This window comes from Labrus mixtus, chromosome 2 (genome assembly GCF_963584025.1).
Source record: "Labrus mixtus chromosome 2, fLabMix1.1, whole genome shotgun sequence".
NCBI classification, from domain to species: Eukaryota; Metazoa; Chordata; class Actinopteri; order Labriformes; family Labridae; genus Labrus; species Labrus mixtus.
This window is the reverse complement of record NC_083613.1, coordinates 26,107,231-26,123,133: the sequence shown is the minus strand read 5'-3', so window position 1 is coordinate 26,123,133 and position 15,903 is coordinate 26,107,231. Positions and strand designations below refer to the sequence as shown.

The 15,903-nt window shown below is 38.3% G+C and overlaps 1 protein-coding gene across 1 annotated transcript; it reads right to left on the bottom strand.

Moving 5' to 3' along the window:
• Window positions 1-1,379: 1,379 nt before the first annotated feature.
• Window positions 1,380-15,448, bottom strand: gucy1b1 (guanylate cyclase 1 soluble subunit beta 1). The gene is made up of 13 exons (XM_061058968.1): window positions 15,323-15,448; window positions 14,904-14,977; window positions 12,978-13,078; window positions 12,740-12,858; window positions 11,589-11,786; window positions 10,260-10,490; window positions 9,593-9,709; window positions 8,856-8,989; window positions 6,970-7,167; window positions 5,566-5,803; window positions 4,741-4,881; window positions 3,307-3,461; window positions 1,380-3,058 (listed from the first exon to the last, which is right to left on the bottom strand). The coding sequence occupies exons 1-13, from the start codon at window positions 15,323-15,325 to the stop codon at window positions 2,911-2,913; spliced, it is 1,857 nt and encodes a 618-aa protein (XP_060914951.1). The 5' UTR covers window positions 15,326-15,448; the 3' UTR covers window positions 1,380-2,910.
• Window positions 15,449-15,903: the final 455 nt, after the last annotated feature.

Sequence of the window (15,903 nt, the reverse complement as noted above, 5' to 3'; positions counted from 1 at the left end):
CTGATCTTATCTTCCACTTCAATGAATCTGCCTCTTATCAGTCAAAATACATTTTCTACTATCTCTGCAGTGATGGCACTGGCAGGTCAGTATATTCTTCATGATAATAATGTATCCACTATGTTAAGATGCAATTGTAAACCTAAACGAGTTACAGATGTCAATATCACATGTTATTCCCAGATTGACAAGTTTAACCGTCTGTTGTAAACAAAATACATCACCAAAAGTTTTGCAACTTGTACGCAAATAATTGTTTTACTTACCTATTCAGCCAACTTCAGAGCGTCAGTGTAAAGCGTTCACTTTGAGTTTGGTCCTGACCATCTGATGAATTCCCCTTTAACTTTCCCTAAACCTTTTATCACTAACTTTCCCACCTAATATGTGAACACCTTGCTAAACTTTACCATTTGCGCCAGGTAAGTCCCTCGTTTATTCCCTCCTCGTGAAGCCCACGGGTCGCCATGTTTGTAGTAATTTTGGAGAGTTTGGAAACCTGCGAAGAAGCCGGTGGAATTATTCCTTTAATCGTATGGTGAGAAATAGTTTAATGTTATTTCACCGACCATGTTTATTGCAACAACGCGACTTCTGTCATGGAAGAACTTATAGTCGACTCCGAGACTAACCATGCTGGTACATCAGACTCAGAGGCCAAAACATTTACAGTAGGCTACATCACAGTTATCATCGGTTGCCAACGGCGACCCAGCGGTAAAGCAAATGTTCATAATCAGACCTGCTACAGTGGACAGGCGGCAGAATATATAATACAAAATACAAAACACTTGGGAAAGCAAATGAAGCTGGAAAGTTGGGTCTCCTAGTCTTGAGAGTTTTTAAAAGAGGAAAGAAAGCTTTACAAAACATTAACAACAACCCAAAGATAATTAATGTAAGCCCAACAACACTTATTTTTCAAGCAAAATGTCAGACGGGCATAATTAAATAAAGTTGAAGAAAAAAACACATTTTGTTATTAAGAAATAAGACAGAGCACCTAATTCAAGTAAACCCACTTTCTTGTTGTCCCACTTTTATTTAATTAAAATGTAAAATTAATCAATTTCGCTCGTGACAAAAACAGCAGGAAGTGTGACAGAAATGCACAGGGAAACGGTGGTGCCGTATTTCAGACTGGCCACTAGAGGGAGCTATTTACTAAAAAAGAAAAGAAAACATCAACAACAAACAAACACTGAAGCAATCTATCAGCATTCACAAGAGCTACACTTGTGTCGTTGATATTTTTAAACACTGCCCTGAATGAAAGCAAAGACTATGTGTTACTTTTTCTCTTACAATGTAGTCTTTGTCAAACCACAGGTTTCAGCAAAGCGTGTGTTATACAGAGACACAATAGAAAAACAAACAAATCATAATACAGTTTTATTAATTACCGTACTTTTCAACAGAAACAGTGTTAAAATAAAACAATAATGTCTAATTAGATCAGAAATGCACTTGTATGAGGCACCTGTTCGTTTGTCACACAGGATGCTGTGTGGGTGAAGAGGATATCATAATGACTGTGGAAAAATAGTGTAGTACATTTCCTATGTTAAGTAAATACAACACATACATCACATATGGCACAAAGAGTAGTTTCAGCCATACTTAAGTTTTGTCATGTATTTTGTCACTATATATTATGTTTTCTAAAGATCATAATAATCACATCTTATGACAAAAAAAAGGAAAAATACCATTTACAATTTTAACAATAAATATGTCAAATCATTAGGATTATCTCACGACTTTTAGTAGAACAGAACAACAACATGTTGTCAAAGAAGCACACCAAAACTTGTATGTTGAATAAATATGTTAACTAAAGTAGTGTGTAATTATATTTTGATTATAAGACGTGGATACATGATGATAAGGGTTGACTAAAGACTATAGTTATTATTTTTAAGAAAATAATGAAGCTTTGACTCTTGAATGAATAGATGAATAAAGTAATAACAGCAGCTTTTGTGCAAAACAATTGAGCATGGTGATAATAATCTGTATAAATAAAACAGCTTCAATATCTATTTATTTTTCCCTTATAATGGTCTATGTGAAACACATTCAGTGTAAAACTTCACAGCTCTTCTATCCAATGAAAAAAACTCCAATAGTCACAGTAATTCAACGTCATGGACGTAATGTTAAGTTAAAGTATGTGTCAATATTTCATTTTAAATCAAGATTGTATCTGTCAAAAGTGAAAACAATGGGGTGCTAGATAGTCTACTGGTTAAACTGCAGGCCCCATGTACAGAGGCTACAGTCCCTGAAGCGGGCAGCCCGGGTTCGATTCCCTCCTGCACTTTGCCACATGTCGTTCCCCGCTCTCTCATGCCAGTTTCCCACTCTATCCACTGCCCTCACCTTTGAATGAAGACTTTAAGTGACTATAAATCCTCACACGTCTTTTGGCTGGCTTTAGTAAAAATATGACAAATATAGCAGCTAAAAACATTGAAGATAGATGGAAATAATCTTCTTTTAAAAAACCTTTAGTGATATTATGTACAGAACAATGTGAGAATACTCTGTCCAAAATAGTACCAAACTTGAATGTATCATTTACTGTGTTGGCTACCTCACCTTATCAAGGAACACTTCACTGACTGTACGTGAATATATATTTCAAAAACAAAAAAACAGATAGGTCACAACCGATCGTGGTAAAGCTGGAGAGCAACATTACAGACTCAAAACAAGTCCAAAAAACAATTTCACACAGGTTTTTTCTTTATATATAAAATATCTGGGTGTCTGTTGATAGATTTGTTTTTGTTATCTCATTCCTGCCTGAAAATGTGCGTAATTATACTGACATTTCGACTAGACTAGTACAACACTGAACGCTCTATCTCAAGACACTCGTGGAGTTTTAGTTGGTTCTGACTTTTGTTAAGCTGAAACTAACGCGGCATCTGCGTCGGTGGGCTTCCTGGATAAAAACCACACCTTCATCGGGTCCTTCTTGCCTTTCATGGTTATAGGGCCACGATAGTCCAAATGAAACTGAGGGTCAGCGTTCTCAGCAGACTGCAAACACCTGCAGGAAAAATATACATTACTAAGACTGCTGCAGGCCTCCGAGGAACGTACTGTATGATCGCATGCTTGTGTCAGCGAAGACCATCAAATCTACTGACAAGTCTATACATCTCCTGGCTTATATTAGAGATTGGAGTCTGTTTTGTCCTCTCCGTCAAACCGTGATCGTTTCCTCACAAATATCTACTCAGCTCTCGTGACAATGTTGCAAAGCCTCAAACCTCAAACTGCGGTTCTTCCTCTTACCTGTAAGTGTATTCTGAGACGTTTATTTTCCCCTTTTCACCAGTGGTTTCTGTACGACTCGTGAGGTTGACTGTATTCCCAAAAAGGCAAAATCTGGGCATCCTCTGACCGATCACTCCAGTCACCACTTCTCCTGTGTGGATCCCAATGGTTATCTACGAGGAGAGGGGAATGAGAGAGGACACTACTTCATTCACTCCACTCTTGATTCTTCAATATATCAGTTATATTTAAACCAAAGTTTATAAACATGCCAAAGATATCGCTGTTTTCTGTCAAATACTTGCAAAACAACGTTTAAATATTTATCATGTCCACAGCACAGATCGTTAGTTATCTGCTGTAAATTAATCACCACAAGAAATGGATTTTATCTTCTTCTTTGCAGAAAGACAATGAAATGTGTAAATGTTCAAATCAAGGACAAGGCGAGATATTATTGCTCCACAGAGAGAGAGATTCAACCGTCCAGCTAGATGTGTCTCTTAGTCTGTTGGCACGGATTCTGAAAGCTATCGACCGAAGAGGTGCAACATTCGGTGGGTGGATAAACTTTGCAAGAAATCACTCCATGCACAAAATTAGATCTATTTCTCAGCGTTGCAATGAAGTGGCAATTCCAAAAGTAGCTCTAGGCAATCTGCAGACTAATATTTACACTTGATCTTGTAGGCTCTTCAGTGCTTGTTGTCTTCCGAGCTCGAGCACACATGCGAGTGCCCGGGATAAATGGGAATCTATTTTTAGACACAAGATCGTGAGATGACTTGAGTCTGTTTCTGCAACTAAAACGGGCTCCTCTTCAGCCAGTGCCATGTCCCAAAAAAATAAACAGCCTTTTGTTAAGCAGACATCATTTTCCAAAGTGAAGTCTTAACAGTCCGTGCTACAATAACAATCTCCAACAGTCATTTAAACAAACGTCTGCTGTTTTTTATCCAACTTTTCACAACCTATTACTTCAGCAGGGAAATATGTCCAGATGTATAGATGCTGTTATTCTAAAACATCAACCCTGCAGAAACACTTTGAGGGGAATATTTTGGTCATATTAGATGGAACTTAAGTACACAGTATTTATCAGATGCAGAAGAGGGATGGCACTCAGCATTTAAATATATTCATTTTCCAACAATATCAAATAAAGAACAGGTTTACTAAATTAGCGAAAGCAGACCTGAAAAAAATTAAAACGACAACCTACATCCACTCAAAAAAAATAAAAAAAATAACTTCCCATCATCGTTAATGTACACACAAGTCATCTGCCGATATAAAATTATAATTGTTGGATTTTTGTACTCTCAAACGTAGAAGTTGTTCCTGATGAACAAATAAAAGGGTTTGCCTAGTTCTCAGTGTTTTTAAAGCATACAATATTTACAGTTCGATTCAGTTTTTCTTTTTAAGGTGCACAATGTTTTATCCTTTTACCTGTACTGGCTCATCGTCTACTTTTACTTGTCCGGCGATCTCCAGCATATCAAGGGCGAGGTGGCAGATTGACTTGGCGTGGTGCGTGCACGGCTCCGGTAGGCCGCTCACCGTCATGTACTTATCACCAACTGTTTCCACCTGAATGAGAAAAACACAGAGTTATGTCACAACCTCTTCTGCTTTGCTTTACTTTTGGATCATGAAAAACTGTGAGACAGAAATAAAGTGAAACACTCTGAAATCAACATTTAAACAGCTTTATGCAATTCAGGCCCCCTTTGAGGCCAGCTTTAAAAACACAGGACCACCTAGCCACTCGGCCTGTTGAGTAAATATTACTTCTTTTGGTGACCCAGTGCCTGAAGCCGATCCCCTTGGAAGTGCAGAGGTCTGCTTGACTTCTTAAAGTGCATTCTTGTCTGAAAGCCTGTAGTATAAATCTTCTGCACGAGGCCTATAAAGCGGTGCAGTCCCTGCTGTAAAACTAGACTGTGTTTAGAAGTAAGCACTTCTCTTCTTATGGAGAAAAACTGAAGTCATTTGATATCAGCCTAATTACTCTCTTTCTGAATTCTATGTGCATTCCAATTTTCATTATTCACCAAGATTAGCTTGTATGTCCTCACTAGTGCATTTACGCTTAGAGACACTAAGGACTTAAAAGTTAAAAAGCTCTTAAATACTTTATATTCAATCCCAGACTACTATCCGTGTGTTTGTGTTAACTTGAAACTTGCAGCACAAATCTCTTCACTTTTTTTCCCCCTTCACTGTGAGAATCGCATACAAATGCTCGCTATGCAGTAAATTCTTGCTTCCAACCTTGTATACGTAAGGGTTATTCCGAGAGTCAGTCAAGATGTCAAAACGTGTGTAAACATCATTGAGCAGGTTGACTATCTTGATGGCTCCCTCGGCTGACGCGTGCTTGCTGCAGAAGGCATTGAATCCCACGATGCCACTGAACAGGATGGTCAAGTTGTCGTAGCGCTTGGCCGGGACAGGCCGTTTGTGCCGCAGCTCGTTCGCAACAGATGGCGGCAGAACGGAATAGAGCAATCTAGAAAGAAGGGGAGAAATGTATATTTTGAGCAGCAGCACAGCTATGGTGTACTCGAGCAGCAGAGGAATGGGCTGCGGCTGCCAGACTCAAGTCCACCCTTTGGATCAGCATTTTATTTGCTCACCCACCACCTTTTGGCAATTTCGCTATGCAAGCGGCTCTCGGATGGGAGGATGGTGTTTCTATGGTAACTGGGTAGATCATGGCTGCCTTTTTAAAAGCATAGTACCTTCCATGATGCAACATAATGTGAGGACCCATGATGCATACAAAACAGATCATGGTCCCCAAATAAAAGTCTACGCATGCATGTAGAGTATAACTGCCCGAGAGATGAGACTATAAATATTTATCTCTAATGTCTTCAAGAATCCAGATGCAGGGGCAAAAAGGAAAAAAACATAGATGCAGAAAAAAGTGTTGTGAAGCTCTTAGCAATGACAGTGTGGTAGTAATTCTCCTAAATGTTTAGAGAGGAGCCATTCATTTGAATTAAACCATAGGGTCTGGGGCACTTTGAGGCTGAAGAATAGCAATGATAATAAAAATATAAGGATCCATCAACGGGGTGAAAGGCGTTACCTATACAATAAAGAGTTCCCACAGCAGCCTCAACAAAGATTCTCTTTAGCTTTCAAAAAGAGCACAGGCCCTCTTCAAGTCAGAGTCCAAACCAACTGAGTTTTTTCACCATAGCAGGAACAAGGGAGTTGCTAATGTTAATATCAGCTTAGTGTACAACCCTAGATTTTACACCTTGGTGGCTGTAAAGCTTTAATATAACTGTGCTGTACTGAAACTTGATAGCACCCTGCTGCAAATATTTGTCTAGCCCATGCTAATAAAGGGAATGATTAAGAATGAATGATAATGACAGCTGTGGTGTATTATCATGCACTATTATGAGTGTGTAGTACACAGTCACACACATTTGTCATCTCCATTTTGTGTCCAAACATACCATTGGAAGAAAAGAGACAGTTCTCATTCAGTATTTCCCTTTTAAAGAAATAGACTTCTACCGACTTTGTCGATGTTTGATCAAATATGATCAAAGGTTGAGGATAATTTCTTCCTTTGTCGTCATTGATGTATAATGTGTTAACTTAACAAAAGATTTGAAGGCCACACTATTAATTAAAAATCTCGAAAAATCGTCAAACCTGTCTGTCTTCTTCTTCTCGTCCTCCAGGGCCCGGAGTGTGTGCTGCAGACGGTCTGTCAAGATTTCCAGCTCTTGGGTCAACTTGTACTCCTCACGGAACTGCTCGCCCAGCAGCACCAGGTCACGCGTGGCATCGTGTAGCGGGATGTCGCTCAGGTATAGCCCCCTCCGCGTCAGATCATCCAGGTTCATTACACTAGACAAACAGAGAGGAGAGGGAACTTGGTTTTTTTGGGTTTTTTTTTGCTGGAGTTACAGTGTCATGTTCAGTGGAAGGAAAGGGTCTGATTTGTGTCTGTGGGTAAAAGGAAATTTGGCCTTTCTCTTGGTATTACTCATATCAAGAGTCTGCACAATTTAAACCCAAGATAAAGTATGTCCCAGCAATGACATCACCATGGTGCTCACAGTGCTTACTGTCTCCAGATAAATGTTCCTCTTGTATGGTGAGGTCAGACACAGTGTTCTCCAGTCAGATGAAAACATGCTTTTCTGTCCCCACCTCAGTCACATCCTTTCAGCCAGCAACCTTTTGAAAAAAGAGTCTTCGATCTGTGAGGAGGAGACCTCTTAAACCCTGCTCTCCTGCATCCGATATTTCAATAGATATGACTGATTGGATATACCAGGGGTTACAGAGGCTAATGGAAGTCATAACAGAAACACTCATGCAATTACAAGCTCAAGGGGTTTCTCTGTTTCTGTGTATTTCTTCCTTTTTTTAATCATGTTTCAACACATTTTATTTTAGGAAAGCAGATACATCCCAGTCAGCTCAACAGAAGGTTAGTTTTAGCTGATATATGATCTTTTTGTCCTCATTAGGAATGGATTACAAGCAAAACAGAACATGTGTCTGTACACTTCATTTGTACAATTCATCGATACGTGTCTTGATATTATTTATGGATTTTCTAATGGACAAATGAAATACAAAAATATATTGTACAAAACATAAAGAGGGCTATCTTCTAGTTTGATGGATGAAACAACCAATCACACGTTTGTTTTAATTTGTGTTGCCAACGATGGATGTATTTTATTTCTCTGTCAGTTTTTGATTTTGAAAAAATAATAATCAATGTCAAGGGTCTGTCCACTCATTTAAGACAAAGATCAGATACCACACTATTACCCAACAGCAATCCTCAATTAATCAAATGTCCTTTAGAAAAACATTTAGGAGGCACAGGACAGCATTGCTGAACATATTCCCTTTTTAAAGTGAACATTGGTAGTGCAGTCAATCCCACACTGACTCTTCTATATTAATCCACATCAACATCACATCATTAGGAGCACTACTGACTCCTGTTTGAGTAATAGTTTGAGGAAGAGCTGCTACTTTGACAGCATATTAGTTGATTTCAGGGTTATCCAAGTACAAGATACTTGAGTGCATCATCTTAGGCTTTCGGAAACTGACCGGCCTTTTCCAATATGTAAACATTTTTATAGACCAAACAAGTAATGTAGTAATTGAGAAAAATGAAAAACATATAGATAATCAATAGTTGCAGTCCTTTTTGGCACTGACTTCTTGAACACTAAAGTTGGAGCAAACAGAACCCAGTGTAAGGAAAGAAAAGTTCTTATGTATCATCAAAGTACTGTAGGGGTAATAGAAGAATACCATGAACAAAAACACAGTTGTATGTGACTGTAGCAAATCATAAAGACTTCTGATTTTAACTTTTACTCAAGGTCGATGTATACATAGTGAGTTTTATTTCTGTTTGTATATAAAGGCATCGGCATTCATCAAAATGAAAGAACACCTCGGATATTTGAAATCCAGGATTTTCATCTTTGCCAGAAATTGGTTGAAGTGTATATATTCAGCCTGCGCTGCTGTCAGGGGGTTAGACAGCAACATGGGTTTACCTGGGTGAGCAAAGAAAAAGGATGTTCTCTGCCTCTGGCAAGTAAATCATCTGTCCTTTCAATCTGAGACAGCTGATCTCCACCCCCGTCAGCTCGTCCTCATTCTCCACGGTCTCTACATTCAGCAGGCCCTCCTGTCAGGATTACATCACACTTATGAATATTTCATTACATGTTCTTCTCTAAATCTGCCTGGGCACCAGTTCAGCTCACTATTTTAACATCTGTATGTTTTTCACATTAAGTGTTACATGCATCATCAGACACCGGAGAGAATTTGTTTTCTTGTGTGTGTGAAGATAAACTCTCAACTTTTTGGTTTTGTTTTAAGGCGTAAGAAGCATTCAGGAGTGAAAAGCTTCTTAAATGTATACCTTAAGACATTTCTGATCTGCTCTTTCCTTGTTTCTCAATTCTACCAGACTTATCAACCCTGCATGTGCAGTATGAAGTTTATTTCTGTTTTTGCACAAACAATTTCATTCTTGGCAATACTGTTGTAAAAAAAAAAAAACACAGTCTTTCAAAATGCTCTGCAGCCGCTTAAAATACAACTTGGCTCATAAACACAAGTAAACAAGAATATTTCACGTTCTGTCATGTTTAATCAAACCGTTTATTGATCATTGCTGCCATGCTGTGACGTAGTACATCTGTTCACCCCTTGAGCGTATGCTAATATAAGAAACGAACGTAATAATCGCAGTGTAAAAGGCTCAAATATATATCATATTTACCTTGCTTCGCAGAACAAAGACAGTGTTGATGTGGGAGAGGATGCCATGAAAACTGAAGTCGATGTGAGGACGGACCAAAGAAAAAACTGAAGGGAGGTTACAGGTTCCAGGCTGGAGCTGAGGAGTAAATAGAACAGACATCTTTTAGTCACATCGCATTAGAAAGCAGTAGTCATAACATTAATCACTGATGCATTCTGGACAATCAGACCAGTTTTCAGTTGGAGACAAAAAACAATGAAGGGTCCAAATCACTAATATGTTTATTAATAATAATGTTTATTTTCTACATTAATTGGAGTCATTTGGTCTAACTAACTAAGTTAAATAAATGTGACTGATGCAGTTATCATCTTCATTTCAAGTTTCTGAAGTTTTAACTTTTACCATAACTTATTTTGTCCAACCAACTTTAAAAAACCAAAAGTCTCTTAGTGTATACTGTCATTAATGACAAAAGAGAAGGGTCAAATCCTTACAATCAAGCAGATAAATGTTTGAGATATTTGCTTTAAAATTATTCTTTAAAAGTAATAAAAGTTCTTTGCCATAATTTGTCTTCATTTCTGCCAAAGATACAAGCCTTTGTAAGACTTCAAAGTGCTGACTTGATCAAACTGTGCTGGCCACATGTAAAACAGACTTATACTGCATACGACGTTCACACCTGAGGCAGGACACGGTAGATGGCGTTCCCACACTGTGTTAGCACCAGGTCTTTGTCAAACATGAGGTGGAACGGGAAGGATTTGCAAAAGGTGTACGGGCTGATCCTGGTCTCCTGTGTGCCGTTCTCCTCGTAGCCGTCCAGGTCCTCGTAGAACGCCTCCTCCTCCGAGTCCTTCTCCTCAATCAGGAACTTGATGTGGTCACACTCTGCGCTTTTCGGCTGGATCATCTGCATAAGATGGAGTCAAATAATCAATCCAAAAATGTACGTCATCGCAAGGGATATAATTAAGTTTGAATGGCACGTAGTTCCATCAATATTTTTTAATTAAATGCTTAACCCACTCAATATTAGTGTTATTACCAAACTCAAATTAATGATAGTATACATCTCCTTTCTTTTGTTGTGGAAGAAGTACTAGTTATACAACGACGTTTTTTTTTTTTTTATGGGTTTATGTGCATAAGGAGTGCTGACGTCAAGCTGCCGTCTCTGCACCCTGTTGCTACAGCAACAGAGGCTAATATTTCCAGAAATTGGGTGTCACATTTGGAGGGCCTGCTTTTTTTCTGGTCTTTCATTACACACACACACACAATTGCCGAAAAATATAATCCTTCCTAAACAATACAATTAGATCTGAGAGAAAATCTTTAGAAATAATAATAACTCCAGCTCGAGTACAGAGGAGGACGTCTAAGGAGAATAACATACTGATGTAAAAGGTACAGACTGGGAAGTGAGTGCTACACCTTAACATACAAACAAAATGTTAATGACATTTACTTATTTATTTGGACTAAATGTCATTAGTGTTGTCAGGTAACCCAAAACATTTGGTTCTTCCTTCAGGCTGAATGACATAAAAAACATAAAATCAAAGACCAATCCAAATCCATCCACAGCTAGACAAACCTAAACTTCACCTCAGAAGAAAAAAAAACTCCCTGCAAGACTCCCATGCCAGAGACTCTATAACTTGGATCTAAAAATATCCTCTGACTCACAGACATTAGCCAAAAACTCACTGCTGAACTGCAGACGGCACAGCACAGCACTGTTCCTGTTTTGGTATTTTCAAACTGTCTGTTGTTTTATCATTACTTTATAACCTTTGACCTTCAATTACATCCTGAGACACAAACTCATACATGTACACCCAGACAGACCATGACAAGGGCTAAAAGACGTAATTGAGTGTTGGACAAAATAAATTAGAGAGGAAGCGAAAAAGTCCTCTCCATTCATCGTCTTCAGTAGCAGAGTGAGCCATTAGTGCTTTAGCTTCAATATACACAAAAGAGGAACAAAAGCAGCAGGGCAGACCTTCATCTCTATCTCGGTTCCATGGATTTGTTGAGCTACAGTTTTAATGATTCCAATCACAATGTCCTGCAGGCCTTCTCTCTCTGAGTAGTAGTGGAGAATCAGGTTGTTGCCCTTCTCGGCGTCGGTGCAGCGGAACGAGGGAGCTCTCATCCCGGGGTAAATGGTACCCAGGTGGTCATGAAGAGCATCCAAATTCTGAAAATTTAGATATAAAAAGATCAAATATTCAACATCCAATCATAGCCGAGTTCATTCAACTCTGGCTGGGACACAATGATGCTGTACATTATTCATGAAACATTGAAGACAGACAGCTTTTCAGTACTGCACATCCATAATAACAGTGGACTTGCAACAGACAGGTTAAACGATGTATGTTAAAAATATAAACAGGGCCGCCGGATAGCCCAGTGGCTTCGTTGCACACCCCATGTACAGAGGTTACAGTCATTGTTGCAGCCGCCGTGGGTTCGAATCCGAACTCGGCCCTTTGCTGCATGTCATCCCCCTCTCTCTGCTCCCAATATTGTCTGTCTTCAGCGGTCCTATCTTATAAAGGCAAAAATGGCCGCAAAGATACCTTAGAAGAAGAAAAAAAAAGCAGTAGAGGCAAGGCTATTTTGACTGTGCCTTTAAACTAGGTTTTGTTAATGATGTTTAGTAGAAGACTCCATATAAAAGCCCCCCTCTTTTCTGAAAGCTCAGATTTCACAAGTTGTGATTTCCTCTGACGTTCACTTTTTGGTGAGTAATAGGTCAATATGTTATTTAAACGGATAAGGAGTTACTTAAAATGTCTGAGGAAATTGTTCATACCCTCAGTCTTTTGGCGTTGCGTTTGAGAAGAAATTCCCAACTAAACCACAAGAGCGGATTGGTGAACAAGACATCCTATGTTGTTATCAAGAGCTTTTGAGTTCCATTCATGGGGAGCTCTCGTCCAGAGAATGGGTCATGCTCCATATATGGATCCTACAATTCCCATAATGCAACACAAAATCTAATTCAGTTGTGCACCCCCTGCTCAATACGTGAAAATATCTTTTAAACAATTCAAGTCCAGTTACCAATGCAGGCTCTCTGTAAAAAAAAAAAAACAGACCATCTCCTAATGAGTAAACTGACATGCATGAAGGAAGAGAAGTTACCTGGAGGAATTCACGAACATTTGATCCTAACACCCGCAAGATGGTGTCATATCCAGACTCTTGGCAAAACTCGAAAAACATCTTCCCAAACATCTGCAAGATGGCCCCCGCATCGATCTCTGAAACACAGAAAGCATCTTGTCAGTATCTTAGCTTTGGATGCAAATGTTTGTGTGAAAAAGCCACATTTGTATCATGCAATACATTCAAATAATTACAAAAATAAAGGGTCACTTACTGAGGACTTTACTCGCAGCAGCAACAAGGTCGTATGTTTTGGTATCCTCATAAATGATTCTTACAAGAAACTGACCCTCGATGTCAAGCTGAGCCTCCCTCCTGTGAACAAAGTGAAGTCATCACTCATGAGCAGCGGCACATTTTTTACAACAGACGTAAAAAGTACAAAATGACTTGCTCAGGCAATTGTTTTTTAACTGTTGCTTATTATGTTAAATGTTCATGGGGAAAGTTTACTAATAATTCATTGGTTTTAGCCTGTGAGCCTTCATGAGTGATTTACAACATAAAGATAGTTTCCGTATTACTTTAAGGTTTTGTGGGTTTTAGCACTCTACACTGTGTAGTCCAGGTCATCAGCTGCATGTTCTGCAGGTCCAACTTAAGAGTTACAATTTGCTATTTATATATTCAATGACCTGACTTAAAAAAAAAAAATCCCCAGAACTTAATGAGGTTCTGATTACTTCTGTTTAACTGAAAAAACAAAAATGATTTACAGGCCTGACCAGCAGCATTCATTTGATCTGAACACATCACAGCTGGGAAAACATACCAAGCCTTGACATCTTTAGCAGAGAAAACATGAATTCATTATTAAACTATTCCACTCAACAAAGTCTGAAAACAGAACAAACATGATAAATTGTGTAGTCGATATTCATGATAACAGTTTCAGAGATTTACAAAGAGGTGCTTCAGAAGGAGGGCTGCTATAGAACCACTTTGGGAACATTTAAGGCAGCGGCTGCTTGGATGATGTTTTGTGTGTTTGTCTGAATTTCCTTGGTTGTGCAGGATCAAGTGTCATTTACTAAAGACTATAAATGGAAAAAAAAAACTGAGATTGAGCCAGACATTTCAGCATGCTAAAAGCTGACATGTAAATGCTGAAGAGGTCGATAGGGTTAACCGCTGCCTCTATTATATTCACAAGCTATATTCACTTTCAGAATTCAGTGAAGGCATAGTATGACAGTGCAGGTGTAATTAAATTAGTGAATCTACTCAAGTATTGTTTTCATGGGTTTATTTCTGAAGTAGCTTTTCATTGAGGTCATGTCCTCTGAATTCTTTCTCAGAGTTTGGGACTCTTAGTAACCTGCCGTCATTACAAAATGTAATGAAAAGTATCTAAAAGAAATGGAATCAAAAGAAGTTAAGTGATAACTAAAACTGTCAAGAAACTAGTAAGGAGAAGTTAACAACAAATTCATCTTTGATTTATAGAAGTTTTCTCTTTGGTAGGAGAAGGACTTTAATGTTCTGACCTCAGTATTTTTTTAAAAATGGGACGCTTCCACTGTTTTTTTTTTACTTATTATTGCAAATTACAGGACAAAACGTTTAAATATTAAATTTGACCGCTAGATTATTCAAGACACAAGATTTTGATTCGTCACTTACAAATGTGCAGTGAAATGCAAAAACTGTCCCGTAAGCCAATGCAATAAAAATACTCAAGCTTTACTCAGACCTTATACTTGATTGAGATGCTCCATTGTGTGTTGTGTAAAAAAATTAATAAGTTACTTTTCAGATTGTTTTTAAAATACCTTATTTCACCATTTTATAAAACAGGATGCACTGTTGTGGATTAAAGTAACCAAAATATGGACAATCTGAAATCTAAATACTTCTTCCAGCCAAATTACAAGCCTGGAAAAAAAAAAACACGTTTTTACCTCTGACTACAATTATTGGAGATGCTGACCAATATTTAAGTAACATTTTAAATATAATACTGTTTAATTGGTTGGTAGCATAGATGAAGGTTAATTATGACTGCACAAGTAAACCTCTGATAAACAGTGAGCTGATAGTGAGCTGTGTAACAGTGATCCGTGTTGTGCTGTGGTTTGGACACAGTGTAACCTGTGATACCAACAGGGCCGAATAGTAAACACTTGCTCCAGAAACTCACTTGATATCTTCCCACACTTCGGGGCCGTAATTCCTTAGAACGAGGAGCTCCAAGGCGTGATTCACAAAACCATACTGTAAATATAATAATGGAAAAGCCAGAGAAAAACACACGAGCAGCGTCAATATTATGATGACATACAGTAGGCTACCTGGCGATTTACTACCGATGTATCACTGTGTAGTACGACTTAACATACGAGTAAAACATATAAACACTGAATGCATGTAGTCTGTAATATTTTCATCCGTAATATAGGCTGAAGTCTATGAGGCTACACCTTTTAGACATACCAGGAAATTACTGAATAACGACAACGGGCTCCCAGCAGGAAATGTCTACGCAAATATAGCACGTCGCACGACAAACTGTCTTATTCACCAGCGTTAAAGCATAATATAATATCTGAATATACACACCATGATAGCAGCAGCTCTTCTTTTTTCTTATTTTTAGGAAAAAAAAAATAGTTGAATCCTACACAACCTTCATCGTTTGGTACAGATGCTCAGTGACTCTGAGTCCATGCCCCCTTTTTTTTTTTTTTTTTTTCTCTCTCAGCAAGTAACTGACGTCCAATCTGGCCAATGGGAGGACTGGAGAGTGTCTTACGTAAACATTTCCTGACCAATGAGGATGTAGCTGCGTTGTTGCCCAACTGATGCTGGTGAGCCCTAAAATCGGGCATGCACCGATTTTTGGTACTTCAATTCACGTTGTGCGCTTTAAACTTTACAAACTTTAATTATCTATGTATTGTTTAAAATCAGCAAAGGATATCTTTGAAAAAAAAAAAAAAAAAAGTTTTAAAAAGTCATTTGTATGACAAGCATTCTCTAAATATTTAATCATTTAGAAAAGTAGGCCGATACTATGGCCCTTTGTGTGAAATCGCCAATACTACAATGTAAAACTTGTCTTTTTAAAATAGTCCTGCTTTGAAAGTTATATTAATTTAAAGTAATAAAGTATTATCAGCAAAATACCCACAAACATATAA

Excerpts from the sequence above, each read along its gene's own strand:
- gucy1b1 (XM_061058968.1), bottom strand. Across the intron at positions 12,859-12,977 it reads TGCTGCGAGTAAAGTCCTCA|AGATCGATGCGGGGGCCATC; the intron begins GTAAGTGACCCT and ends TCTGTGTTTCAG. Across the intron at positions 11,787-12,739 it reads ATGTTCGTGAATTCCTCCAG|AATTTGGATGCTCTTCATGA; the intron begins GTAACTTCTCTT and ends CTAAATTTTCAG.